This window comes from Tachysurus fulvidraco, chromosome 9 (assembly GCF_022655615.1).
Source record: "Tachysurus fulvidraco isolate hzauxx_2018 chromosome 9, HZAU_PFXX_2.0, whole genome shotgun sequence".
Lineage (NCBI taxonomy): Eukaryota > Metazoa > Chordata > Actinopteri > Siluriformes > Bagridae > Tachysurus > Tachysurus fulvidraco.
Window position 1 is genome coordinate 14,131,047 of NC_062526.1, and position 25,868 is coordinate 14,156,914.

General features: G+C 37.9%; 1 protein-coding gene across 6 annotated transcripts; it reads left to right on the plus strand.

The window, feature by feature from the left end:
* Window positions 1–1,188: 1,188 nt before the first annotated feature.
* Window positions 1,189–24,187, plus strand: inpp5jb (inositol polyphosphate-5-phosphatase Jb). Of its 6 annotated transcripts, none has more exons than XM_047818908.1 (14): window positions 1,684–2,357; window positions 2,958–4,369; window positions 10,474–10,952; window positions 11,760–11,867; window positions 12,269–12,377; window positions 13,950–14,066; window positions 14,593–14,768; window positions 16,220–16,331; window positions 16,832–16,941; window positions 19,570–19,768; window positions 19,855–19,992; window positions 20,229–20,312; window positions 20,410–20,514; window positions 20,953–24,187. In XM_047818908.1, exons 3-14 carry the CDS (start codon window positions 10,480–10,482, stop codon window positions 21,229–21,231), a joined length of 2,010 nt encoding a protein of 669 aa, XP_047674864.1. In that variant the 5' UTR covers window positions 1,684–2,357; window positions 2,958–4,369; window positions 10,474–10,479; the 3' UTR covers window positions 21,232–24,187. The 6 variants fall into 6 exon arrangements, with proteins under 6 accessions (XP_047674868.1, XP_047674864.1, XP_047674865.1 ...); XM_047818909.1 differs by lacking the exon at window positions 2,958–4,369 and having other exon boundaries at window positions 1,685–2,059; window positions 2,206–2,357; XM_047818912.1 differs by lacking the exons at window positions 1,684–2,357; window positions 2,958–4,369 and adding an exon at window positions 1,189–1,466.
* Window positions 24,188–25,868: the final 1,681 nt, after the last annotated feature.

The window sequence follows — 25,868 nt, forward strand, 5'->3', positions numbered from 1 at the left end:
CAGGATTGAACCAGGAACCCTGGAACTGTACAGCAGCTTCAAGGCCTCATATTCTGAGTATTGGGTATAACGAAGGAAGTCAGTTTGTATAAATAATAATGCTTTATATGAAGTATTTCATTTTCTTTAGAATGTGATTCTCTACTCTCTTTAAAAGCAGGTTCCTCTGGATTTTATATAGAACCCTAGGGTTCTGTACTTGGGCAATAGGAATGACTTCCTTCCAAAAAAGGCTTTATGTAGAATACTAGCACGGTGAATAATTTATCATAAAATTGTTTTAGAATTTAATTATTTTTTGGAGTTTTATCTCTATGTATGTGATATGATTTAAGTTAACTTTGTAAAATTATTTAAACTGTAAGGATGGAAACACTTTGAGGGAGGGTTTTCTTCCTTAATGCTCTATACTATTACCATTTATTTATCCAAATCTTTGTTTTTGTTGAAACAAATGTGTAGTGTTTGAATTTTCTATATGCTGTATAAAGAGAGTGATATAACCATTTTACCTTCTATGTAGAGCTGTTGATTTTAATCATTATTTATAACTAATCAGATTTTTGTTCCATTCTAAACTGGCGTGTCTGTAAGATGTGTTCATGCACTACACGTGTCCATGTTGAGATTTTTGATGTGGTTGCAGCTGGAGATGTGCACCAGAGTGTGAAATGTTGCCTGGAGGAACAGTCTTTTCTGTCCAGTGTCTGAGTTAGCTTACATAACAACAACAAACCAGTGCCTTACATGACCAGCCTGCTTCCCAACACACAGTGGCTGAACATCTGCATCACATTAATGTAGTAATAAATACATATGTGTAGAAATGTGTGAAAGTTAGCAGAAGTGCAAGGCAATTAAATTATTTCAGTGAGATTACTGATTTAAAATGATCAAAATGAACTGTATACAATGTAAAAAAGAATGCTTTCTCCCATTACTTTTCTGGGTATATTTTGTTTACTAACAGGCTAAACACCTTACTATGGCTTACCGGCTAATTACACCATACTAGGGCAGTGGTGGCCCAAGTGGTTAATTCTCTGCGTTGTTGATTGGAGGATCGGGGTTCAAGCTGCCACTGTTGGGCCCTTGAGCAAGGCCCTCAACCCTCTCTGCTCCAGGGGTGCTGTATCATAGCTGCCCCTGCACTCTGACCCCAACCTCCTCAGTTGGGATATGTTGACTGGCATCTCTAAACTGTCTGTAGTGTGAGATTGTGCCCTGCGATGGATTGGCACCCTACCCAGGTTGTCTCCTTCCTTGGGCATCAAGTCTTAAGGGATAGACTTCAGGTTCTTCATGACCCTGTGTAGGATGAGCGTAAAAGATTGATGGCCGATGAAGATGGATGGATTGATGAATTATTTCCCTTGATTCTCCTCCTCCACTCTTTTGTCTGACATGAACATTAATCTTACGCCTGAATTGTTTTACACATTGCCACATGATCAGCTGTGTAATAGGTGAGTTTATATAATCTTATCTCTTCTCATCTGGTCTGATCTCCTCTAATAAACAGTGTAGGATCAGATCAGTGTATTGTATTTTTACTTTCATTTCTGATTCCATTCTAACCCAATGCTGGCAAATACTGCAGATGGATTTGGGTGAATATACAAATGAGCTGCTTTCCATGCCACATCCTTTGGAATGCGCGGTGTTTGGAGCTGTCACGTGACCAGAGGTGAAAGTGACGTGAACGCTGATAACGTCTCTGACGGAAAGCCGAGCTCGGTGTTTATAGCATGGGAAGTCTTCGGTATTTAAACGCGTAGTCGTGTATATTTGCGTGTTACGCGCGTGTGTTTTGTGTCCGCAAGGCGCCATAGTGTCGGAAACAGGCGGCAGAACCGGAGCGAAACGCAGCAGTGAGAAAGCGGTGCGACTCGAGCTGTAATGCACCTTAATGTGGGCGTGTAAAAGCTGTCCTCCGTGTCTGCGTGTAAAAGCTGTCCTCCGTGTCTGCGTGTAAAAGCTGTCCTCCGTGTCTGCGTGTAAAAGCTGTCCTCCGTGTCTGCGTGTAAACTCTGTTCTCCGTGTCGGCGTGTAAAACCCTGTACGTTCTCATGCCTGCATTGGAGTTCAGTCGTCTTTTCTTTTAGGATTTTTTGACATCTCTGTAATGGGCGTTAATGTGTCAGAAAAAGGAAGTGGCAGGTTGATAGAAATGTTTCTTTAATTTCATCATCGTTTCCTTTTCAGCCCTTTACAAGGACGATCATTTTGCAATTACATCTGGATCCGGTGATATTAAGCAGTTAAAGGTTACATCAGTAGGAATTATCTTTTTTCTTCCAAACTAGTCTACAAGGAGAAATCTTTTACACTGTGGACTATTAGCTGGCATCCTACCGGTAAGAATACAAGGCTTGATCACAGCACTCACAGTTTCTCAAAATGCTAGACATTAATCTTTTTGCTGTTGCATTTATTTCTTTGCTTTCCTGCACAATTACACCTGCACCCTGAGATCTCTTCACACCATCACTCACTTTTAATGCTCACTGCACATGCTGGTTTTGTCTGTGTATCCTGTATAACTACAGTGAAGCTGCACAGCACTGAATCTTTACATCAGATGTTTTAGGCTCACAGAACAACTGACACTGACACTGGAAGCACTGACACTGAGCTAGAAAACCTCTCAAGAACTCGGGAACTGAGTATCACGGTTCTCATATCACGGTTTCAGATGATCTTTTTGAAATTAAAACACATGGCACAGCAAGAGAAATAAAAAGTATTAATTAATCTGTTTGGTTTGTCCACTAGGAATATTATTTATCAGAAACATTATACAAACATGTTTTTAGAGTCAGTTTATTTTTTAAACAGTGGCTTTGTGGTTTCCACATTTGCCTAACATATGTGGCATCATCGGTTCAGTTACTGCATCTGCCCTCCGTGTGTGTTGTGTGTGTGTGTGTGGTTTTCATTTTCTTCCTGTGCTTTAGGTGTTTCCTCCAGGTTCTCTGGTTTCCTTCCCCAGCCCAACACACACGTTGTATGCTGATTGGCATCTCTAATTTGTCCACAGTGTCTTCTGGGATAGACTCCAGTGACCCTGATAAGTGGTTCAGAATGTATCACAAGAACATGATATATTCATTATTCCGTACATAGGAATAATGCTTCATTATTAATGTATAACCTAACAATAATTCTGAAAATAATTATTTTTTTCCCTTTCACAGTATTTTATCCCATCACCTTGAATAAGAGCACAGTCGTCTGCTGTCTCTAGCCTTAGACTGCCATGTCTATAATCCAGTCACTGCACACACGACCAATAAAAATGTAGTGATTCATTTCCTAGAATTTATTGTGCTTTTCTTTAGTCAAGGAAAAGGCTGCTCATGTGTTCAGGCAACAAAAGAATTAATCTGTGCCTTTGAGTCCTGCTCTAAATATAAAGGACATGGAAAACTCCTGAAGGTCATTATGCTGGGGTGTGTGTGTGTGTGTGTGTGTGTGTGTGTGTGTGTGTGTGTGTGTGTGTGTGTGTGTGTGTGTGCAGTGTGTGTAGTGTGTCGAGCATGAAGACTGGAGGGTTTAAATATAACCCAAGACACACCTCTGATTTAACTGTGCTGATCTCATTAAGCATGTCTAATTTTCCTGCCTTGCAATATCAGCATCTCTGTGATTCAACCAAATAAGCAAATACAGCTCAGGACATAATCAGCAGGAGCAATTTTCATTAGTCTTGCAGCTTAGTGTGGAGCAGTTGATGGGATTTAAGCCATGTTATATGGTTCATCTTGTCTCTTTTTTAGCATCTCACCTCATTTGTTCTTGAATCCTACTGACTCTGGAAAAGATACCGATGGTGAGACGCACGCTTAAGCCAGGGAATGTCATACTGTGATTTCATTATAGTCAGAATGAAGCTTTTTAATCAGAATGTTTTTTTTATCTGCACATTTGTGTCATTTAGGGTTGTTTAGAAAGATGCACACTTAAGAGATGCGAGCAGCTGTGTTCCTGACACTGACCCTCATTCGGGAAAGCATAATGTCACAGACAGCTAGCTCAAGGACCTGTGTTAGAGACACTGTACAGCACATCACCTGATCAGTGAACCTTTAAAACATAGCTGACAGATTTTGCATTACATTGTTATATTGTATTTGTAAAAGGGGAAAGCTCTAAACAGTGAATTGTTGCGTTTCACACTGGGGATTTTCAGGCAGAATGAGTTTTCAGGGTGTGTTTTTGTGTGTAGGGGGTCTGTATCTTGCAAAGCTTTAATGAAGCGTTACTGTGTCAAAACAATCAAGAACAGTTATCAGATTCCTGACGACACCAATGACATCCATGGCCGGGAGTCTGGGAGCACATAATAAGCACTGCTCTATTCCTCTGGGTAAGCAGGATGGTATTTCTGTCCCCTTGTTGATTACAGACTAGACTAGACATCATGACCATCTGTGAGATCATGTATACAGACGCCGGCAGTTAATGAGCTCCTCTAAGTGAATGCAGATGATGTATAAACAGCGTATTTGTGTCTTGTGTGTCAACAAGCTATCTTCGCATATTTCAACTTTTGGAGGTTGCGGTCAGAGCACAGGGGCAGCCATGATACAGAGAGCGTTAAGGGCCTTGGTCAAGGGTCCAACAGTGGCAGCTTAGCAGTGCTGCGGCTTGAACCCTGATCCTCCAATAAAAAAAACAGAGCCTCTTAGATCCACATAGTACAGGCTATTGGAGCTGGAAGAGCCCCTATGCTGAGATGTTTGGTGAATTGGGTGTTTTTTGTTTTGTATTGAACCTTTCATGCCTTCTGAATACAGGAAGCAGCCCCTATCTTGGCAGGAGTTTGTCCTCAAGTGCTAACAGATCAACATTTGGCAGTTGACAACAAACCAGCTGAAAAGCTTTAATGAGATGCGACTGTAATTTGTCTAATAAGAATGATTAGTATGAGGAGATCAATATTATGGGATGTTTAAGAACTCTGCCTACGTCTGAACATTGAGTTTTTCAGAATGATCAGTAACTGAAACCTGTAGATTCTTCCTGCTTGTTTCAGTGTCAGAGCGATTGCACTGTTAAAGGGCATGTCAAGGACATTTTTGATCTCCCGTGAACAAAAAATAACCAAAGGCCGAGGAAAAAATGAAGACATGTCAGTGGGTGAGCAATGGAGGATATTTTGTGCACACTTAGCCCCTGACCAGTCCATTGTCTGCACCTGCTGTCGCTAAGAAACCGCAAAAACCTGGTTATTCAGTCACATCTGCCATTAGTGCATGGATAATAAGATGTTAGAGCTTGGCTGATTCCTGGGTTTTAAAGTGGGGTTAGCTTTAGTGAATCCAGATATACAATATATAAGATAAAATGTCGTTATGATTGACTGGTAAGATGAATTTTATCTTTTAATAATAGATACTTGGAAGAATTGGATGTAGCTTTAGATCCCTAAAAAGCGAGTCAGATGAAATCATCTCTGAAATGACATGAGTAACAGATGAGCCCTGAGAGGAACCAGACTCAAAAGGGAACTCAGTCCTCATCTGGGTAACACCAGACAGTGAGGTTAGAAATCATTACTCAGCTGTTTGCAGTACCTTGTGTTGAAGGATGTTCAGAATAAGATTATGGAGAATGAGGCTCCTGGATGAGTCCAGGAAGGTGTTCATCATTTCAGCAGCAGCTCTTATGTACAAATCTCTGAGTATTACTTTTATTATTATTAGAATCACTTTTCTGTCTATTACTGTTTATTTGTACTTAAAATAAATAAATAACGTAAACCTCAACCTGATTGACTTCAAGTTCTAGAACTTGCATGGTGTCTATTTTGAGTATTACATTGACAGCGTTTAGCAGACGTCCACATCCAGAGCATCATGTTAGATCACTAGGAGGAGTTAACATTCTAGGAGCACCATGAAGAATGTTTTGTGAAAACCAGTGGAGATAAATTATTGGATTTAATTGACAAATATAAATAATTAAAAAAGGCAACACAAATCCATAAATGAAGTAAACAGGTTTATTTAATTCTGACAAAAATATCAGTGTTCTGTAAATGCAGGATGAGCCGTAAGACATGACTCAGGTGATGAAAAATATTATTATTATTATTATTATTATTATTATTATTATTATTATTATTATTATTATTATTATTATTATTATTGGCACATAAATAATTCAAAATAATTTTATTTTTTATCCTTCAGCCTTTAATCCGATTGTTCATTTCAGGATATCAGCTGCCTACATTTGACCTTATATGGAGTTTTGTGAGTGTTGGTAAAATGCAAATGAGCTGTGATCAGCACATAGACACACACACACACACACACACACACACACACACACACACACACACACACACACACACACACACACACACACACACACACACACACAATCCAAAACCATATCCAGTGTATAATTGTTTGGCTCATGTAAAAATGTGCACAAAACTTTAGGAAAAGATTCATAAACGAGGAACAGTGTAAAGAGATTTCATTGAAGCCTAATTTTTTATTAATTTGAACAAAATAATCTTCGGATTTTTGACTTTTAGTTTCCTTTTTTTGTTAGATTTATTTGCACAAGGATTTTTGTAATCAAAGTTTCCAGGTTTGTGGCTTGTATGTTTATATTATTGATAAATTTTTTCATGATGTTATTTTATGTCGTAATCTTACTGAGAAAATTTCAGTTTTCAGTTATCAATTCCAGTTTTCTCTTCTGTTGGACTTTAAGTTGGCTGACACGACTTTGCTGCTGAGTTCAAGGACTCTGTGGTGTCTCAGGGGTGGAACATGTGCATGTGTCAGTATAGGACGTGTTCTGAATTTTCAGATAGATCTGTAACGTTAAGGATTGTCTTGACATATTCAGTGTGGAATAATAGTGTGAAGGTTACAGAGTATTTATCTGCACAATCAGCCATAAAGAGAAGGTCAATCAGGCATTGGCCTGAACACAGCAACTATTAGCAGAATCTAGGTTAAAGCATACATACAAACAGTAATCAGAGAAGCTCAGGCTGGTATGGAAAGACATGGTGTCTGAGCATAAATAAGCCCACATTGCTGATGTTTACATGCTGGCGTTGAGCACAGTCAAGCGAGTGCTGATAGTGTGGTGTGGGGGAAGGAATAGCTGGAGGTATGACATCTTATCTCACTTACTCCAGAGCTAGAAGCTGTACTGTAAATTGTTTCTTAATGTGAGGTCTGTTATGTTTATTTCCGCTTGTGTAATTTGTGTGTGCTGTTTTATTATTCATCTGCTCATTGTTGTGTTGTGTCATAAAGCAGCTATAAGTCATTAGCATCCGGGGTGTGTGGTACCATAAATAACCATAAGCTTAATTTAGCCCTGTGTGGGCTTGCTGTCAGGTATTGTCAAGGGTCATTTACTTCCACCATTATCTGGTCTGACAGCAGCTCTGTGCCAGTCAGAATCCTGGAGTAATTGAATGTTGCGGAAAAGATGATGTTTTGCATGTTTGTTTTTTTTCATGGCAAGCACTATTAAAATAACTGCTGGGTTTTGTTTTTTCTGGGGCTTTAGAGAGATTGTGAGCAGTGTCATTGTATTTGTCTTAATGTTACTGAATGAGGAAAATGGAAATATCTATAATCTCGTGGTCATTTTCATTTTCTCTGTAGTCCTTCAGGGATAATGTCAATGAAGAGAAGAGAAACATCCCAACAGTACTTACTTATAGACCCAATAATTACATTAAAAAGATATTTTGTGTTACAAAACACTATCAGTCTGAAGCTATACTGATCCACAGTTAGTTATTATTTCCTATTTTTATTTTTTTTTAGCTCAGCACCTTTCTTCACAGCCTTAGATAGCCACAGATGACTGATTCCTTTTTCGTTTGTTCTCAGTGATTTTTCTTTATGGAACAGAAATATTTTTTGGAAATTCTGTGTAGTTTATTTACCTGTTAGGGATGTAATGATACACACCATTAAAATTCACTACAGTGTGATATGGTGGTGATATTGGTTTTCATCCTTATATTAGTTCAGCAGTTACAAATGTTTGTCATTGTTGCAGCCAAAAATGTTTGATTTATTGAGTTTGTTTATTGCCGGTCTCGTTACCAGTGTTGTCCCGGATGTACTTGTCCATCACTGTCTATGCAGATGTCATTTTGCTTTGAGGGAAAATTGAGGGAAAAGAAATTTTAATATTGCTGCTAGCCATATTACTGATGAAGTGCAAACATCAGTGACCATGATCATATGACCATGTGACTCAAATATATGGGTTCATAGAAGATACAGCCTACTAGAAACTTCAGTTTCATGTCAGTCATGTCCCTGATTCCCTTAAGTCATGAATCAGTATGTCATGTACACGAGTCTGGGACCTGACCACATGACCACAGAAGAAGACACACCAAGAAAGTAAAAAACACGTAATCATGTGCCACAACAATGATAACAATCTACTTATATTTTAACTGAAGTTGGCTGAGAGTTCCTTTCGTCTATCATTTTTTAAGCTGAGTTGGTCCAGAAAATATGATGTCATTTCCTGCAAGGGAACATAATCAGCATCAATACTCCCTGTTTTTTGAGGTGCATTGTGGGATTTTTTAGGGAGCAAACATACCAGTGCATTAGAAAGCCATTAAAACAGACTCTTGACATACAGTATTACTCTTGACGTATTACGATTTTTTACAATTTTTAAGAGGGCAAAAGTTGATATATTTCAAAGTTAAATTCTTTCCATTTAAACTTCATCACATTAATGTTTAATAGAAATGTTTGAATATTTATTGTTGTTGATCTGTCACCAGTGTTGTAATGTAACGGAGTACAAATACTTCGGTACTGTAGTAGAAATTTCACGTATCTGTACTTTACTTCACTATTTAAATTTATGTCAACTTTCACTTTTACTCCACTACATTGCCTAGATAAAATGTATACTTTTACTCCGTTATATTTCCATTAATCATCTTCGTTGCTCGTTACTACAAAATAAAATCAGAAGAAATGTGTGCGACTGCAATAAGGGAGGTTTGGCGAATCACTGCTCCTAGATTGCATTACGCACGTCCGCACGCTCTACGGAGAAGCACAGGCACGCGCAGCGTGCACGCGCAGTCAGAGCTGGAGTCATTTATCTATAATGTTACTTTAAAGCCACAAAGACGGCAACCAAAAGCAGTGAAATTTCACTATTCTTATTACCAGAGTTGATAGCACAAACAAAATATTAATGCAAACAATCCATTCAATACTAAATAAAAATAACATTTATTGATTTGGTCTTGTGAATTTTTTTTTTATTAATGACTGCATTCATTGGACACACTGTTTGTAGAGAATGCACACATACATGAACTGATTTGATTCAAGACTGGCATCATTACATCATGCAAAAAATTTTGGTGTCCACTTTTGCCATTTAATAATACCATAACTTTTGGCTTACTACGTAGTCATATAATATATAATATAAAAATCTTAGAACTGCCCCTGGTCTTATGCCTACTGAAAATCACTGAAATTTTAATTTTTACTTTTACTTCAAATACTTAAGTACATTAAATATCAGAAAATTACTTTTGATACTTAAGTACATTATATATCAGATACTTTAAGACTTTTACTTGAGTAATATTCTAAAAGGTAACTTTCACTTCTACCAAAGTCTTTTTCTAGTACGATACTTGTACTTTTTCTCAAGTATTGCTTTCTAGTACTTTATACAACACTGTCTGTCACTTAATGTGATTTTTTCCCCCACCCTGATACTGGGCAAAGCCACACAATCTAGTTTCCTTGGCAACATAATGTAATTAACCAAAGAATACCATCAGAGTTTCAGAATTCACCCAAAATAAAGTTAAATATGATATATTCATATGCAGTATGCTTTGTATGTTCATACTGTCGAGTTTAAAACAATTTAATATTTATGTCAAATTCAAATGCTGACCATGCTGATTGTGTGAGTGTAGATTCAGAATGTTTTATTATTCAATGAAGGATGATTTCGAACAGCAAACATTAGAAAAAAAATGTAGGACTTGATTTGCAACCAGAACAATGACATATTTTAATAATAATTAGACAAACAATAAAGCAGGTGTTTCTAATAAAGTGGTCAGTGAGTGTATATACACATATTTATATCCTGTTTTGACTTTGACTTTTAAGGCACAAGTTTTCAGATTACATGTAGGTGCACAGAATGTCAAGAAGCTCGACTAAGCAGTAACGAACTCTAATAAACCTATGAGATCTCTAAGTCTCCTTCAGCCACAGGGGATGTGATTCGATTTCTATACAGTCAATTATACACCACTTAGTTCCTATCCAGTAATTTGATTGTACATGCGTTGTTCTAAGCCGACCGATGTTTACAGGACTGCTACATTTCACTACCTTACATTGCAATTCTAGCTATAGTTTGTTACAAACAAGTTGTCAAGTATTGCCTCTGTGTATTACTTTCTTACAGGAAAGAATGGAGCACCAGAGGAATCCTGATGTCCCATCATCTACACAAGAACTGAAAACATCTACAGTGGACTCCACACTTCATCCAGACTCAGAGAGCTGTTCCTCTGCACAGAGCACACCACTTGTAGCCACTAGGCCAAGGAGGCCTCAGAGATCCCCCCGGGTAGAAGGATCCACTGAGATATCACAGCCTGATCTCCCAGACTATCCTGAATTGACCCAGGGGAAAGCCGACTCTTTTGTTCCCAACAAGGCCAGCCAACCATCAGGTCCAGTCCAACAGCTTCATGATGACAGACCCCCTGCTTTGGCTGGACATGCTGCTGCAGCGAGGAGCCACATGTCAATGAGAGCAGCCTCGCTTCCTCAGGCACCGTCCTACAAACCACCACTGACAGATCCCTCTGTTCACCCTCAGCGGGCACTCTCTGTAGCTGGGACATCTGATACAAAGCCTCACATGGATGATGATTTCAGGTAATCGCAAGTCACATCACCGCTTTAATCAACATATTCATACTGTCATGTTTCCTCAACCATGCCAGCAGGTGGATTGTCCCCAAATGTGTAAATGAGTGTGTACATGGTGCCCTGGAATATACTGGGTTTATGCCCATCTCACACCCAGTGCAACCCTGACTAGGATAAAGTGAATACTGAAAGTGAGGGAGTGATTAATGCAACCTAAGATTGATGGGATCTCAGATCAATATCTCAGCCTAATAATATCTCAGATAAATGAGCTGTCTCAGATTGCTATTTTTTAAAGCATATATTCATGTTTAAAGTGATATTTAACGAGCTCACACATATTGAATATAATATTAGTGTTTCTCATTTTTCAACATCCATTAAGTCACAGCTTCCTGCTATTAGCGGTACAAATCAGCCTAAGCCTCAGAGGAGCCCTGCAAAATATAAGAGATATTCATGGATCTTTTATTTCCATCTCTTCCATTTCTCCGTTCCTTTCCTCTTTGTGCACACTTCTCACTCCCTCCTTTCTCCCCTGCTCTCCACATGAGTATTAGTGAGCGAGAGGACTTTAGCTGATTAATGATAATGGTTAATGTACTGAGAACATGCAGAGGGAAATAATGCAACAAAATTATAGACTATCAAGAGGGAAACTTGATCACCTATAGAGCATTAACTGAAGGCATTTAGTGCTCGAATTTAGAAATAGAGGAAACCTAGAAAACACACACTTGCTGAACACACATACACACACCACCAAAGATCTATTATGTAGATGTATTTTATTATCTCTCACTTTGCTCCCAGAGTGCACATAATCACATGGAACGTGGGTTCAGCCATGCCCCCAGATGACATCACTTCCTTGTTGGGGCTGAACGTAGGTGATGGAAATACAGACATGTATATCATAGGGTAAGAGCTGCTCTGCTGGATATTTTGAACATTTTAATCTTGGGCATCAACATGATAAAGCAAATAATGCAAAACACAATGCAAATAAAGTCGTTGCTAGACAGCCAGAGTTAATGAATGGTTCATTTGCTTGCGTAACATAGTTTGTTGTTACACAAAACGTTACACTTGCAGCATTGTTAATATTTGAGATGTACTTGGCACAAGAAGATGTGTTTGATTAGATAATCCAGCTACATAAACAAGCTTAGCTCAGGATAAACACTCTGAATGTAACATTATAACCTACACAATTATTACAGATCATTACATAAACAGTCTTCAAATTAGTTACAAAACTGTCTGTTAATTTACTTTCAGTAAATCTCTTGCTCATCACTCCATCTGTTCCTTAATACCAGATTACAGGAAGTGAACTCTATGATCAATAAACGGCTGAAGGACGTCCTTTTCACTGACCAGTGGAGTGAAGTCTGCATGGACACTCTCAGCCGCTTTGGATATGTGTTGGTCAGGAACAACAAAAACATGCACACACACACACACACACACACACACACACACACACACACACACACACACACACACACACAATTGTTCTTTTAGACATGTTTTCTTACACACACACACACGCGCGCACATACATACATACACACACACACACACACACACACACACACACACACACACACACACACACACACACACACACACAATTGTTCTTTTAGACATGTTTTCTTAATCCTATTTGACACATTTCAGTATTAATCCCAGTCTTTTGTTTTGTGTGAGTGTGAGTGTGTGTGTGCGTGCGTGCATATGGGTGTGTGTGTGTGTGTGTGTATGTGTGTATGTGTGTTTGTGTAAAGTAAAGAAAGCGCTAAAATCAAAAGACAATAAATTAACAGCAAGGTTAAACTAAGGATCTGGGTAACATGAGGCTGTAAAGTCACAGTTCTGAAGCCAGATGTCATCAATCGAAAGCCACAACGATGATAACAGGCTACTTACCTTTGTAACTGAAGTCGGCTGAAAGTTCAATTCAGGTGCCGTTTTTTTGCAGCTGAAGGCTTCTGAAAATATGACGTCATTTCTTGTAAATGAACATACAGTATTGAGCATCGATTCTCTCTGGTTTTTGCGGTTCATTGTGGGATTTTTTAAGGAAGCGAATATTCCAGTGCACTAGATGGATATTGCGATTGAGTTAGAGAGAGAGAGAGAACGAGAGAGAGAGCGAGAGAGTGAGAGAGAGAGAGAGAAAACGAGAGAGAGAGAGCGAGAGAGTGAGAGAGAGACAGCTAAAGAGATGTCTGCGATGCAGCCAAGAACTAAATTATAGAATTACAGTGAGAATATCTTGTGTATATATTGTATCAGTGAGACCATGTACCAGCTGCAGTTGGATTCCATTTCATGAAGATTTCAGACATTCATAGAGAAGATGCCAACTTCATGTGGTCTTTAATGCCAATGACGTCTTAATCAATACACAATTGTCGGAGAGTATATGACTGTAGCAAGGACATTATTCTTAATAACACTCTATGGTGTTAATAACAGATTATAATCACACCCTTCAGTTCCACCCAAATGAGGATGGGTTCCCTTTTGAGTCTGGTTCCTCTCAAGGATTCTTTCTACATTTACATTTATGGCATTTGTCAGAATTCCTTTTCCATCTAAGGGCATTTTTCCTGGCCACAGTCATCTCAGGCTTGCTTATTTGAGATAAATACAAACACATTTAAATATAAGTCTAATATTAATCTTGATTCTTTTGTAGTATTTCTTATGTTCTGATCATGTTTGTGTGAGACAGAAGTAAAATCATGATGGACTTATCCAGTTGTGTGTAAGGAGGAGGTAGGGAAGAAGTGGAAGTGAGGAAATGACACTGAGTGGTGCTGTAGTGGTGCTGTAGTGGAGATATGTTTTTCTTCATATATACTCTAACAGGCTGTTACTGGAGCATTGCTTGTGTCTGAGGATGTCACTCCTTAGGCAGAATTCTTGTATTTTAAGAGAAAATAGCATATTATACAGATTCATGTCTAAACACAGTGCATTGCCTGTTCACAGGTGACATCCCAGAGAATGCAGGGTGTACTGCTGCTGGTGTTTTCTAAGTATTACCACCTGCCGTTGATCAGAGGCATACAGACTGAAAACACACGCACAGGGCTGGGGGGAATCTGGGTAAGTCTTAGTGATACAGGTAAGATAAAGATGTTAGGATGTTATTAAGAATGTTGCCATGAAAAAGCAGTTCCTCCAGGATTTTGTGACGAGTGTGAAAATGTTATCCACAAAAAAAAAAAAAAAAAAAAAAGGCCAAAAAACTTCCATTGAAAGATTTTGGAAAATTCCTTTGCAAAACACAGCAAACATGTTTGGCTGCAACAATCACAAAAACAGTAAGATAAATGGATATTTAACCAGTTGATGGCACTTGGATTGATTAGAGGGATTCGATGTGATGTGCGTCTGCATAATATTGTATGTAGATATATGTAAATCTGCATAATATTGTATGTAATATTGTATGTATATTTATTCTAGAATAGTGAATAAGATATTTTTTCACAGCTTTTTATAATTTATTCTCTCTCTCTCTCTCTCTCTCTCTCTCTCTCTCTCTCTCTCTCTCTCTCTCTCTCTCTCTCTCTCTCTCTCTCTCACACACACACACACACACGTAATTGTTTCCTGTTCTTCCTTCCAGGGAAATAAGGGTGGAGTAAGTGCTCGGATGAGCGTGTTCGGCCACGCAATATGCTTCCTGAACTGCCACCTGCCAGCACACATGGAGAACTCAGAGAAGCGCATGGAAGATTTTGAGAGCATCCTGCAGCAGCAACAGTTTGAAGGTCAAGCCGCTATGGGAGTTCTGGATCATGAGTGAGACACACACACATACAAACACTCCTAATTCAATCTTAATTGTGCTCTCCATGGTACATTTGGCAAAAAAAAGCCTGCAGTGTTAGTATAAATGTGCTCAGTCTTATACATTATTACAGCTTTTCACACTGAGCTTTACCCCATTGCTCTAATCCCCTATTTTAACCCTGTCTACAGGATCATTTAATACATGTCATTAAGAGTGAGGTTAACGGTTTATTAATCCACGGTAATAAAACTGTACTCTGATGCAGGATTATTTGGTGCCAAAATGTGTACAGTGTGAAACAGTGACATGTTTGAACATCAAACTAGATGAAACCCAGTCAGAAACTGAAGAGCGAGTGAAAACCTTGTGATGTGATGTGTAAATAATAGCTAGTGGGGCTGGATTAAAAAAAAAGAGTGAGAATTTAAAACAAGAAGAGTTTTATATTATATATTATATGACTACGTAGTAAGCCAAAAGTTATGGTACTCTTTAAAATGGCAAAAGTGGACACCAAAATTTTATGCATGATGTAATGATGCCAGTCTTGAATCAAATCAGTTCATGTATGTGTGCATTCTCTACAAACAGTGAGTCCAATGAATGCAGTCATTAATAAAAAAATATTCACAAGACAAAACACAAATCAATAAATGTTATTTTTATTTAGTATTGAATGGATTGTTTGCGTTAATCTTTTGTTTGCTATCAACAATGGTAATAAGAATAGTGACATTTCACTGCTTTTGGTTACCATCTTTGCGGTTTTCCGGCGATTAACGTTATAGATAAATGCCTCCAGCTCTGACTGCGCATGCATGCTACAGTACGCGTGCCTGTGCTTCTCTGTTCAAATAAAGCAGACAACTGAAGATGCACTTTTGAAAGACTACAACTGATGAACCTTACAATAGTGTTTTTCTTGCGTAAAAGGAAAAAAAATCGCTCTTGGATCAAACTAATAAATAATTTTATTTCCCATCGACAACATATCCTGCATTTAACATAAATTTTATTGTTTATTTATGAAAGTAAAAATTATACTTTGAGTTTTAGGGTGGCTGAGATCACAGACAGGGGGCTGAAGCCACCCTAAAAAAGGTCTAGAACCGCCCCTGGTGTCAAGTGATCAGAGATTAAGAAAGAACTATTAGCACAAGCTGGATATCAATATAATTAGCACAAGCTTGATTTAATTTCCTCACTGATGTGAAAGTGTGACACAAGACACTATTCAAACTGGTCTATGTTTTTATCCAGTCATGTTTGCTGATGGAGCAAATATGCAAATAAGAGAAATGCCAGATTATAAAGAGCCAGGACAGAGGTAGAGCATGAGCAGTGTGAAACGTCAAACTCCATATCCCAGGATTCCAGGGTTCTCAGTTTTCACACCATTATTTCAAAATGTCTTGAATATTTTTATGGATTTGTTTTGCGTGGATGAATTTTTTTTCAGTGTTGTTTTCTGGTTTGGGGATTTGAACTTCCGGATTGAAGACTTGGAGATGCATGTGGTTAAAGCAGCTATTGACAATAACAAACTTTCTATGCTGTGGGATAAAGACCAGGTAAGAGACAATTCAAATAAATAAATGAACATACTTAGAAATTGACTTTAGATTGGTCAGGATCTTCTACATTCTGTGCTGGCTGTGTGCTCTGGTTATCAGAAGGCTTCACAAACACCTGACCTCATGCCAAATCGCTGTGGTTTTTTGGAATACTGAATATAACATGCAACTTGTCATATTACAGAGAAAGCACTGAGCCATTCTTGTTGTATAAAAGACTTTATAGAACACTCATTTTTATGTGTCCAATATACACGTCCCTGTGTGTGGTGTTACTATAGAAACTGTAAATGTGGCTAATAATATCATGTTGAAAAGGACCCACTTGTACTCTACAAGTGGGTCCTTTTCAACATGATATTATTAGCCACATTTACAGTTTCTATTGTACTATAGTCACTATAGGTAAGTGTTAGTGTTAAACTAAGTGCTTCTACAAATGTTTAATATCACTCATGTGTGTATATGAATTTGTTTCCTTTTTGTCCATCCTGTAGTTAAACATGGCCAAAGACACTGAGACGGTGCTGGAAGGCTTCCAGGAAGGACCTCTGAAATTCCATCCTACCTACAAGTTTGATGTGGGAACAGACACGTACGATACCAGGTACAGACGAACAAATTGTAGCACTTGTAGCCGAATTGTCCAAGCTGAAAAAAAGAAGAGCTCCAGATTTGAAGCAACACTTAACTTTTGAGTGAACCGATGAAACTCGGTGGCATACCGTATTCCAGTCTGAACTCAAATCTACCTCAGGCTTCTCATGTAGCTCTACCATAAACATGTAGACTTCATAATGTAGAAATATTTTTCCAATAACTTTTATCTGTCTCCTTGCGCAATGTGGCTGCGGCTCTCAGAAGCAGCACAGGACTTTTTCATTTTATTTTGCTTTAGTAATGCATGCGTGTTTTGTCCATCTTACTGTATACTGTATGTCACAAGCCCTAGATGGTTTATCCTGGTTTGGGAAAAAAAAAAACTTTTCCCAAAATCAACTTATTCCCAACTCACACTTTGATAATGTAGACTCTAATGCTTCCATCACACACAATGATTTGTATCGTCTGCAAGTCAATTTATATTGTCTACTACTGGTTGCAATAGTAACATTGTTTCTCAGTGGTTGGAGCAACAAGCATTCCAAATCTTTGGAGGGAGATTTCATGTTTGTGTACAAAATTCAGCAGTGTTTATCTGCATCATATTATAAGAGATGAAGGAGAATCAGCATGTGCTCTGAAGTCTGTCTTCAGTCCCATCGCTAGTCGCTGCACCGAGTTGCTTCGTATTTGCATCGAGTTCAACTCGAATGAAAACAAATTCTGCCTTGTCGCTGTATGTGTGAACGCAGTGCAAGAAATGCTGCAATATAAGAATATAATAAGAAATATTAGAAGAAATAATCATAAGAAAATTATAAACACTGTCCATGTGCTCACCTTTTTATGCTGAGCATCCTGTCAATAAATAACTTGTTTATTCTGTTTGACTGTATAGTATAGTACAGTACAGTGTAGTGTAGTGTAGTTTAGTATAGTGTAGTACAGTACAGTAAAGTGTAGTGTAGTCTAGTGAAGTTTAGTATTATATAGAACAGTATAGTATAGTATACTATACTGTAGTATAGTATAGTTCTGTTCAGTACAGTATAGTGCAGTATAATGCAGTATAGTGTAGTGTAATGTACTGTATTATAGTATAGTATATTATAGTATAGTATAATATAGTATAGCATAGCACAGCATAGTACAGTATATTGTGGTATAGCATAGTGTAGTGTAGTATAGCATAGTGTAATGTAGTACAGAACAGTTCAGTACAGTATAGTTGTATGGTTGGATTGTATAGTATAGCGTAATATAGTGTAGTATGGTGTGGTGTAGTATGGTATAGTGTAGTATAGCATAGTGTTGTATAGTATGGTGTAATATAGTGCAGTAAAGTATAATATAGCACAGCATAGTACAGTATATTGTGGTATAGTATAGTGTAGTGTAGTATAGCATAGTGTAATGTAGTACAGAACAGTTCAGTACAGTATAGTTGTATAGTTGGATTGTATAGTATAGCGTAATATAGTGTAGTATGGTGTGGTGTAGTATGGTATAGTGTAGTATAGCATAGTGTTGTATAGTATGGTGTAATATAGTGCAGTAAAGTATAATATAGCATAGCATAGTATAATATAGTACGGTACCATGCCGTACAGTGTAGTGCAGAACCATGCAGTATAGTATAGTGTAGCGTGGTATAGTATAGTATAGTATAGTGCAATACAGCATAGTATAGTATAGTATAGTATGGTGTAATATAGTGCAGTAAAGTATAATATAGCAAAGCATAGCATAGTATTATATAGTACAGTACCATGCAGTACAGTGTAGTGCAGTACCGTGCAGTATAGTATAGTGTAGTGTAGTGTAGCTTGGTATAGTATAGTGTAGTGTAGTGTAGTGTAGCATGGTATAGTATAGTACAGTATAGCATAGTATAGTATAGTGTAGTGCAGTGTAGTGCAGTGTGGTGTAGTATAGTATAGTGTAATATAGTGCAGTATAGTATAAAATAGTACAGGGTAGCATAGTATAGTTCAGTTCAGTACAGTGTAGTGTAGTATAGTATAGTATAGTACAGTATAGTATAAAAGATCTATATCTTCATCCAGATTTCACCTTTTTAACAAAGTTTACTGTATAAAGTGGGCACGCAGCATACACTGCACCGATCCTCCAGCACTGCTCGACTGCTTCTCCCATCTCTCAGGGAACAAGGAGGTCTATAGACATTCCTCTTCCTCAAATACCTATACTACTCTAGCACTTAAAGAAACACCTTGTCTATATGTCTGTGTGCTTTTCTTCCTCCTAACCGAGTTTTAGACTGGTTGTATTGTTAATCCAGGACCTAGTGGCCCAGTTTCAATGTATTCATTGATAAAGACTTGATAAGAGCATTTGACAAATGCCAGTTATGTAAATTTCAGTTCTTAAAAGCATCAAATTAAACTGAATAAAAATGCGCTCACTGTACAACACATGCACAATGACCAATATTTAAAGAGTGGTCTTGACTTGATATTAATTTGTTATGAAAAAGTCACACAAAACCTTCCAAAGCTTACTATTCATCTGACAAAAGTGAAGAATAGCGTATTAACCATCTTTATTTTTTATGTATTTGCTTTCATACAGTATGTAATTATCTGAAGCATCATTCATATTTCTTTCCTAGTGGGAAAAAGCGTAAGCCTGCATGGACTGATCGCATTCTGTGGCGTATAAGGCCCATGGCTCCAGCAAGCAGCACATCTAAGCGTAGCTCAATATCCGGCCTCACCAGCGGCACTCGAGTTACACAGCACTTCTACCGCAGTCACATGGAGTACACTGTGAGCGACCACAAGCCCGTCTCCTCTATCTTCACCCTGCAGGTAAAGCCGTGGCTGAGGCCAGTGTGGAAAACTGCGGTTCAGTGTTCAGAACCGTGTCTGACTGTAATACACACTGCTCTCCACAGTTCCCATATAAAGTGGACATCCCGTTGGTGACCCTGATTGTAGAAGATGAATGGAGGGAAGTGACTGATGCTGTGGCCAAATTTAAGGTGGCACACAATTACTCCAGAAGCTCCTGGGACTGGATTGGACTTTACAAGGTACAACACAGGGAATTCTTTCACTGGATTTATTTCAGCTTACAAATAAGAAGTTTTTAAATAAAGCTGAAACGGAAGTTAGGATAAAGTGAGATACTGCAAAGACATTTTTGTTTTATTCAGCATTATTTTTAGGGTTAGGGTTAATGTCCATACAACCGTAAATTAAATGAGTCATCACAGCAAATTGAATTGTTAACGTAAGCACTGCTTTTTCTGCCATTTATTTTTTCCAGGTTGGATTTAAACATCATAAAGACTACGTGGGTTACACTTGGGCTAAACAGGAGGAATCCGATTACCTGAGACAGGAGCATCTCGTAAGACAGGAAACAATAAACACAATAAACACATAACTGAATAGTGTTTCAGCTGAGGGTGAAGTGAGTAACTGATCAGGTGTTTCACATTGTGCAGGTTACCTTCACAGAGGAAGAGTTACCAAAGGAGGCTGGTGACTACATTTTGGGTTACTATAGCAACAATATGAACTCTGTTGTTGGGGTTACTGAGCCATTCCAGGTAACTATTCTCACTTAACATGACACTGCTTTTAAAAAATAACAAGGTTTGAAAACAATGTGTGAATACATTTGGTTGATGTGGAAAAAGCAGAAACTTCATCACATTATGTTAGAAAACGGTGATGCACTATAGATGCTTCACTGTGATTTTTATATTTTTGACAACATTTTTTTTATTGTATATAAAGTAATTCTGAAAAGTTATATTATTTTGTGTATATTATAACTTTTTTAAAAAAAAGCTACTTATTTTGATCATTAATGTAGTGTCTGTATAGTCAGTGACTTACATCTTATTGTTATCATACTTACAGTGACTTGTAATCTTACATGACTATAAAATAAATTTCAATGAAGTCATATCACCACTCATCATCAACATGGATTGAAAACCCAGATAAACCTTACAATAGTGTTTTTAATTTTTCTTCTGCAGATTCAGTTGCCCTCATCCAGCGCTGCTGGTCTCAGTCCCTCTGACAGCTCGGATTTTACCTCTGAGGATGAGGTAAAGAAGGGCAGCAGCAGCAGCAGCAGTAGCCGCAGTGCCACGCCTACTGGCCAAGAGGGAAACTCGCACAAACAGCGCTCCCGGCACGACTCCTCCCATTCCGCTTCCAGCTCAAAGGCCGGCAGCCCCGTTAAAACAAGCGACTCCTCAGAAGGTCGAGACTCATACTCAGGGAAAAACAGCAAAAAGCCACAAGTGCCCTAAACCTGCTGGCAAGCAGCACAGGAGCTGGAGGATTCTGACTTGTGCTTTTGCTGTGTCATATTGTTGTTCAGTGGAGTCTTCTACTTTATGTGGCAAGATAGAGTTAGTGCTTTAGTAGCTCTTCTTCTAGGAGTTAAGATGGAATTTATGTCATCTGATTCATATTCATGCTATATGTCATTCTCCCTTTTCTCTTCCCCCTGTTTTAAGCTACATTCAGCTACAAACAATTCTGGGACTTTTACAAAGAGCAAAGCACAATAGTTCAATGAAAAATGTAATTGTTTCCAATGTGTAATTCTTTGTATATTCACTCAGCACACACTGCTGGGGTGTTTGTTGAGGGCATCACAGTCTTTCCTAAGTTTCTATAGAATTGCCCGGTTTTTATGTTTTCATGTTTTCTTTTGGGTTTTTTTGCTGATAACAAAGCGTTTATATTTTCTATAACTAAACTGTCAGGACTCATCTGGGGCATTGGTTTCTTGTAAATTTACTGTCAGTGTAGTGACCAGCTCCTTCATCAGCTAAGCATCCTATCGTCCGCAGTATGTGAGGACAAGGTCAATCCAGATTGATTTCCATTCTAACCTCCACATACAGATAGTAGCTCCTGATCCTGTGAAATGTTTTACAGCTCCTTCTGTGCACTCAGAGACTCTGCTATGTGAATTTCCAATCATGTAATTCAACCTTTGTAAACTTTCAGCTTGGTGGTTATTAGTCTTCTTGTCATTACAGAAAGAAACTCTTAGCTCATATTCTTCCGCTTCTCTTCCAATCATATGTTAAATTGATTTAAAGGGGAAAAAAACACAAATTTGCATTGGCAAGAGCAAATTCATACTTTGTGAATAAATTATACAACAATATTTAAGCTAATCTAGTTAGATTTGTGGAAGAATGTTGTCTAAACGTTCTTGTGCTCGGTTAGATTTGATCTGAAGTCTCACACAGTATATCATCACTGCTGTAACCATAACTGTGGAGATTCTGTGATCTGTTTCATCTTGTAATTTCTAGGATTTGTCCTGTGTGGTGAAGATCTCTCTCTCTCTCTCTCTCTCTCTCTCTCTCTCTCTCTCTCTCTCTCTCTCTCTCTCTCTCTCTCTCTCTCTCTTTCTCTCTTGCTCTCCCTCCCTCCCTCCCTCCCTCTTATTAGCAGTTCACAGTGCAGTGCAGTTCTCAGTAGCTGTAGTCCAGTAGCTGGTCAATCTCAGTGCACCGTTTAGGACCAGGAGTTCTCTTGGTGTACTCACAGTGTACTATGTAAGTGTAAGGGTGTGTGTATCTGTGTGTTTATGTGTGTGACTGTAGATCACGCACAACATACTGTGCTGTCGAATTCCTTTTAAAAGTGCAGACATGTAAAACAGCAAAATTCAAACATGACCCTTAAACTTTGTCTGATAGAAGGAAGAAGATCTAAGTGTTTTTGTAGTTTTGTGCTTTTTTTAATTAATTAGTTTATTTTATATTTTATTTGAAGTACTGTTGAAATAGATTTGAAGCAACAACGCAACAAGAGTGATGTGCTCTTTACACTCACATCGCGTTCACACATACAGTGATTTTTATCTATGACGAGTCTCCAGTCTCTGTTCTATAAAGTCATCAGTAGCTGTTCCTACTATTGGTTGCCATAGTAACAGTGTCACGTCCCTGGACACAAACATATCTGGTCACTGTTGCTGGATATTGCAACTTTCATTGGACTTGAACTTGTGACTTTGTCACTACAATTCTGTATGTGTGAACGTAGCAAATGCCTCTATTTTGTCCCTACTGGAATAAGACTAACATTTTTTTTAGAATTTTTTAATTCAGGTGGTTTTCACACTAGTCACGCTTCTGTGCTTCACACCCAAAACTCCAAAGTGTAATGTTCCTTGCTTTAAAAATCTAAATTCATACAGATAGCTGGATTTCACCATCTTCGGCTTAAATCCCAGCCTGTGTGTTGTTTTAGTTAAAAGTAGTGGCAGCTGACCAGTCACGGTGCTTATCAGACTTACTCAGAGTTCAAATCATATTTGTAGCTTTTTACAACTTTTACTCCTCCTGAGAGTCACAGCAAAACATTTGGGCTAGAAATCTGTTTTAATGAAGGACATAAAACAAACAATGCTGCTGTAATATTTCTGAGAAAAACAGGATTTTAGATACAGGCTGGAATTACTGAATTATTATAAGTTGTTTTAAATATACAACCATGCTTCTCAAATATTTCTTTTTTTCTCTTTTTCTTTTGAAGACAAATTGAAGCTTTTAGGGTCTAGAAGTTACTTCAGTCTTCAGTTTGAGGTTTGAGAGCTGTGGATGTGGTAAGTTTTAAAGGATAACGGTTAAGGTTTCAATCTTCTCTGTGTCTGCAGAACAGCTGCCAGTCACTCATTCAGTCTCAATGGAAATTGATGTTTATGGATAGAACTGACAATCATTGCCAAAAAAAGAAAACAATGTGTTTATATGATGTGATATTGAACGTATAAGTGTCTTAATTTATATTTTTATGCTGTTATATGTACCATATGCAGATTTTCCTTCTGCTGGCCAGTGTCATGAAGGCATTATAAATACACAGGTTTTAATTTAATTTTTAAAAAAGTTTCATTTGTTTGCGGGTGAGTTAGGTGAAAATATTTTGTTTCAATTTTGCACTATTGAAAATGAATTCAGTTCTAATTTCTGTTTCACTTTTTTTCATATGACTCACCCGTTTGTTTCTTTCTTTTTTATATATAGAATTATATATCTTGCCTAATGTATTTTATTGAATCATATCTGATTTATTATGTAATGTATTATATAATTTTATTGAAGGTGTATAATTTAAGAGATAGTACTTTATAGATTCATATATTTAGTTGATGAAGGTTCATTTGTGATGGAAGCCGTTTGGCCGATGTTGTCCAACACTTGTGTCCATAAGAAAATAAATCCTTGTCAACGTGAACTCTTTCTAGTCTTTTTGTTTTTTACACTTTTATATAATGTCATGTACGTAAACAATGGCAGTGCCGTCAAATGTGCTGAAAGGCAAGGGCTGGATCCAGATTCATGGGGTTGACATACATAAGATATAAGGAATAAAACACATTGTTATAGCAAGATACAATTGAGGGGTTCATAAGTTTACATTTCCGTTACAGAATATGCAAAATGATAATCATTTAAAAAAGATAAATAAAATTGTCATTTTGTTGCTTATTTAGTTTTCCCTGAATAATCTATTTCACATAGCTGGTGTTTGCATACAATAACAAGTGAATTTACACAAACGAATCCGTTTAGAAGTGTAAACATGCTTTATTCTTAATCCTGTGTGTTGCTATATGGATGATCAATGACTGATTTGTGCATGTGTGTGTGTGTGTGCTGCGTGTGTGTGTGTGTGTGTGTGTGTGTGTGTGTGTGTGTGTGTGTGTGTGTGTGTGTGTGTGTGTGTGTGTGAGTGAGTGAATAGATGAAAGGATGAATAAATGAATGTGAGAGGTACCCAAGACAAAATCTTCACCAGAAATGACACTGACCAGGAACTGGCAGAAATTTCTAGATACCAAAAAAAAAATAAAAAAATCTCCTGATCTTTCTCTGGAAAAGTCTTAAGTCTTCATCTGTTCATTTTAAATGAATCTTTGTCCCTGATAGCCTCAGATTACTTTTCTTCACTGATAGGACATGAACCTGAGGTGTTGTTCTTCTCATCCACCTAAAGGTTACTAGATCACTGGAGCTTGCCATGTGTGAGAATCTCAGGAGATCTGCAGCTGACATATGATTGGCTCATTAGATAAATGAAGGAATTTATTGTATGTGTTCCTAATAAAGTGCTCAGTTCCATACTAGAAAATGTCCACATGCCGGGATGCAGAGTAGCTTCAATTTCTAACTGGAACAACACCACTAGAGGGACACATCACACTACAGAAAGATCCTGTGATGTTTTCTTAATTCTCCCCGCTCTAAAACACCAGACTTAGCTTATATGTGAGTAGATTGATATTTACTTGTAAAGCCCAGTTACTGAGTGTCTGCGGGGATTCCTTGTTGAATCTAAAATCAGGTTCCTGTAACATCAACTCCCAGTGAGGGAAAGATTATGTGCTTGAAATGAGAAGATGGTGTAATAAATGTGATGAACAACATACAAGGTATCTCATGTAATCTTTCCCAATCCTGCTTATGTAGACAGCAAAATCCTACTAATGAAATTGTGGCATAGATGCTTTTATTATATACCACATATACATTACAGCACAGTGGAATTGATTTCTTTTCATATCAAGGAGTTTGGGGTCAGTGAGCAGGGGCAGGATTGCAGGGTGCCCCTGGAGCAGGGAGGGTTATGGGCCTTGCTCAATTGCCCAACAGTTTGGCAGTGCTGGGGCTTAAACCCCAACCTTCTGATCAACAACCCAGAGCCTTAAACACTTGTCATCATATATGAGCATATATGAGAAATATTACAGTTTTTTAAAGTTTTCAATAATATACTCATCAAAATCATTAACTTGTGTAGTAGATCCCTTTGCTACACATTTCTTTAAACAGATTTACTACTACAAGGTAATCTTCACCTGCCTGTGCCAGTGACACCACCACTGCTCTCGGTTTGAGGCCCATTATAAAGACCA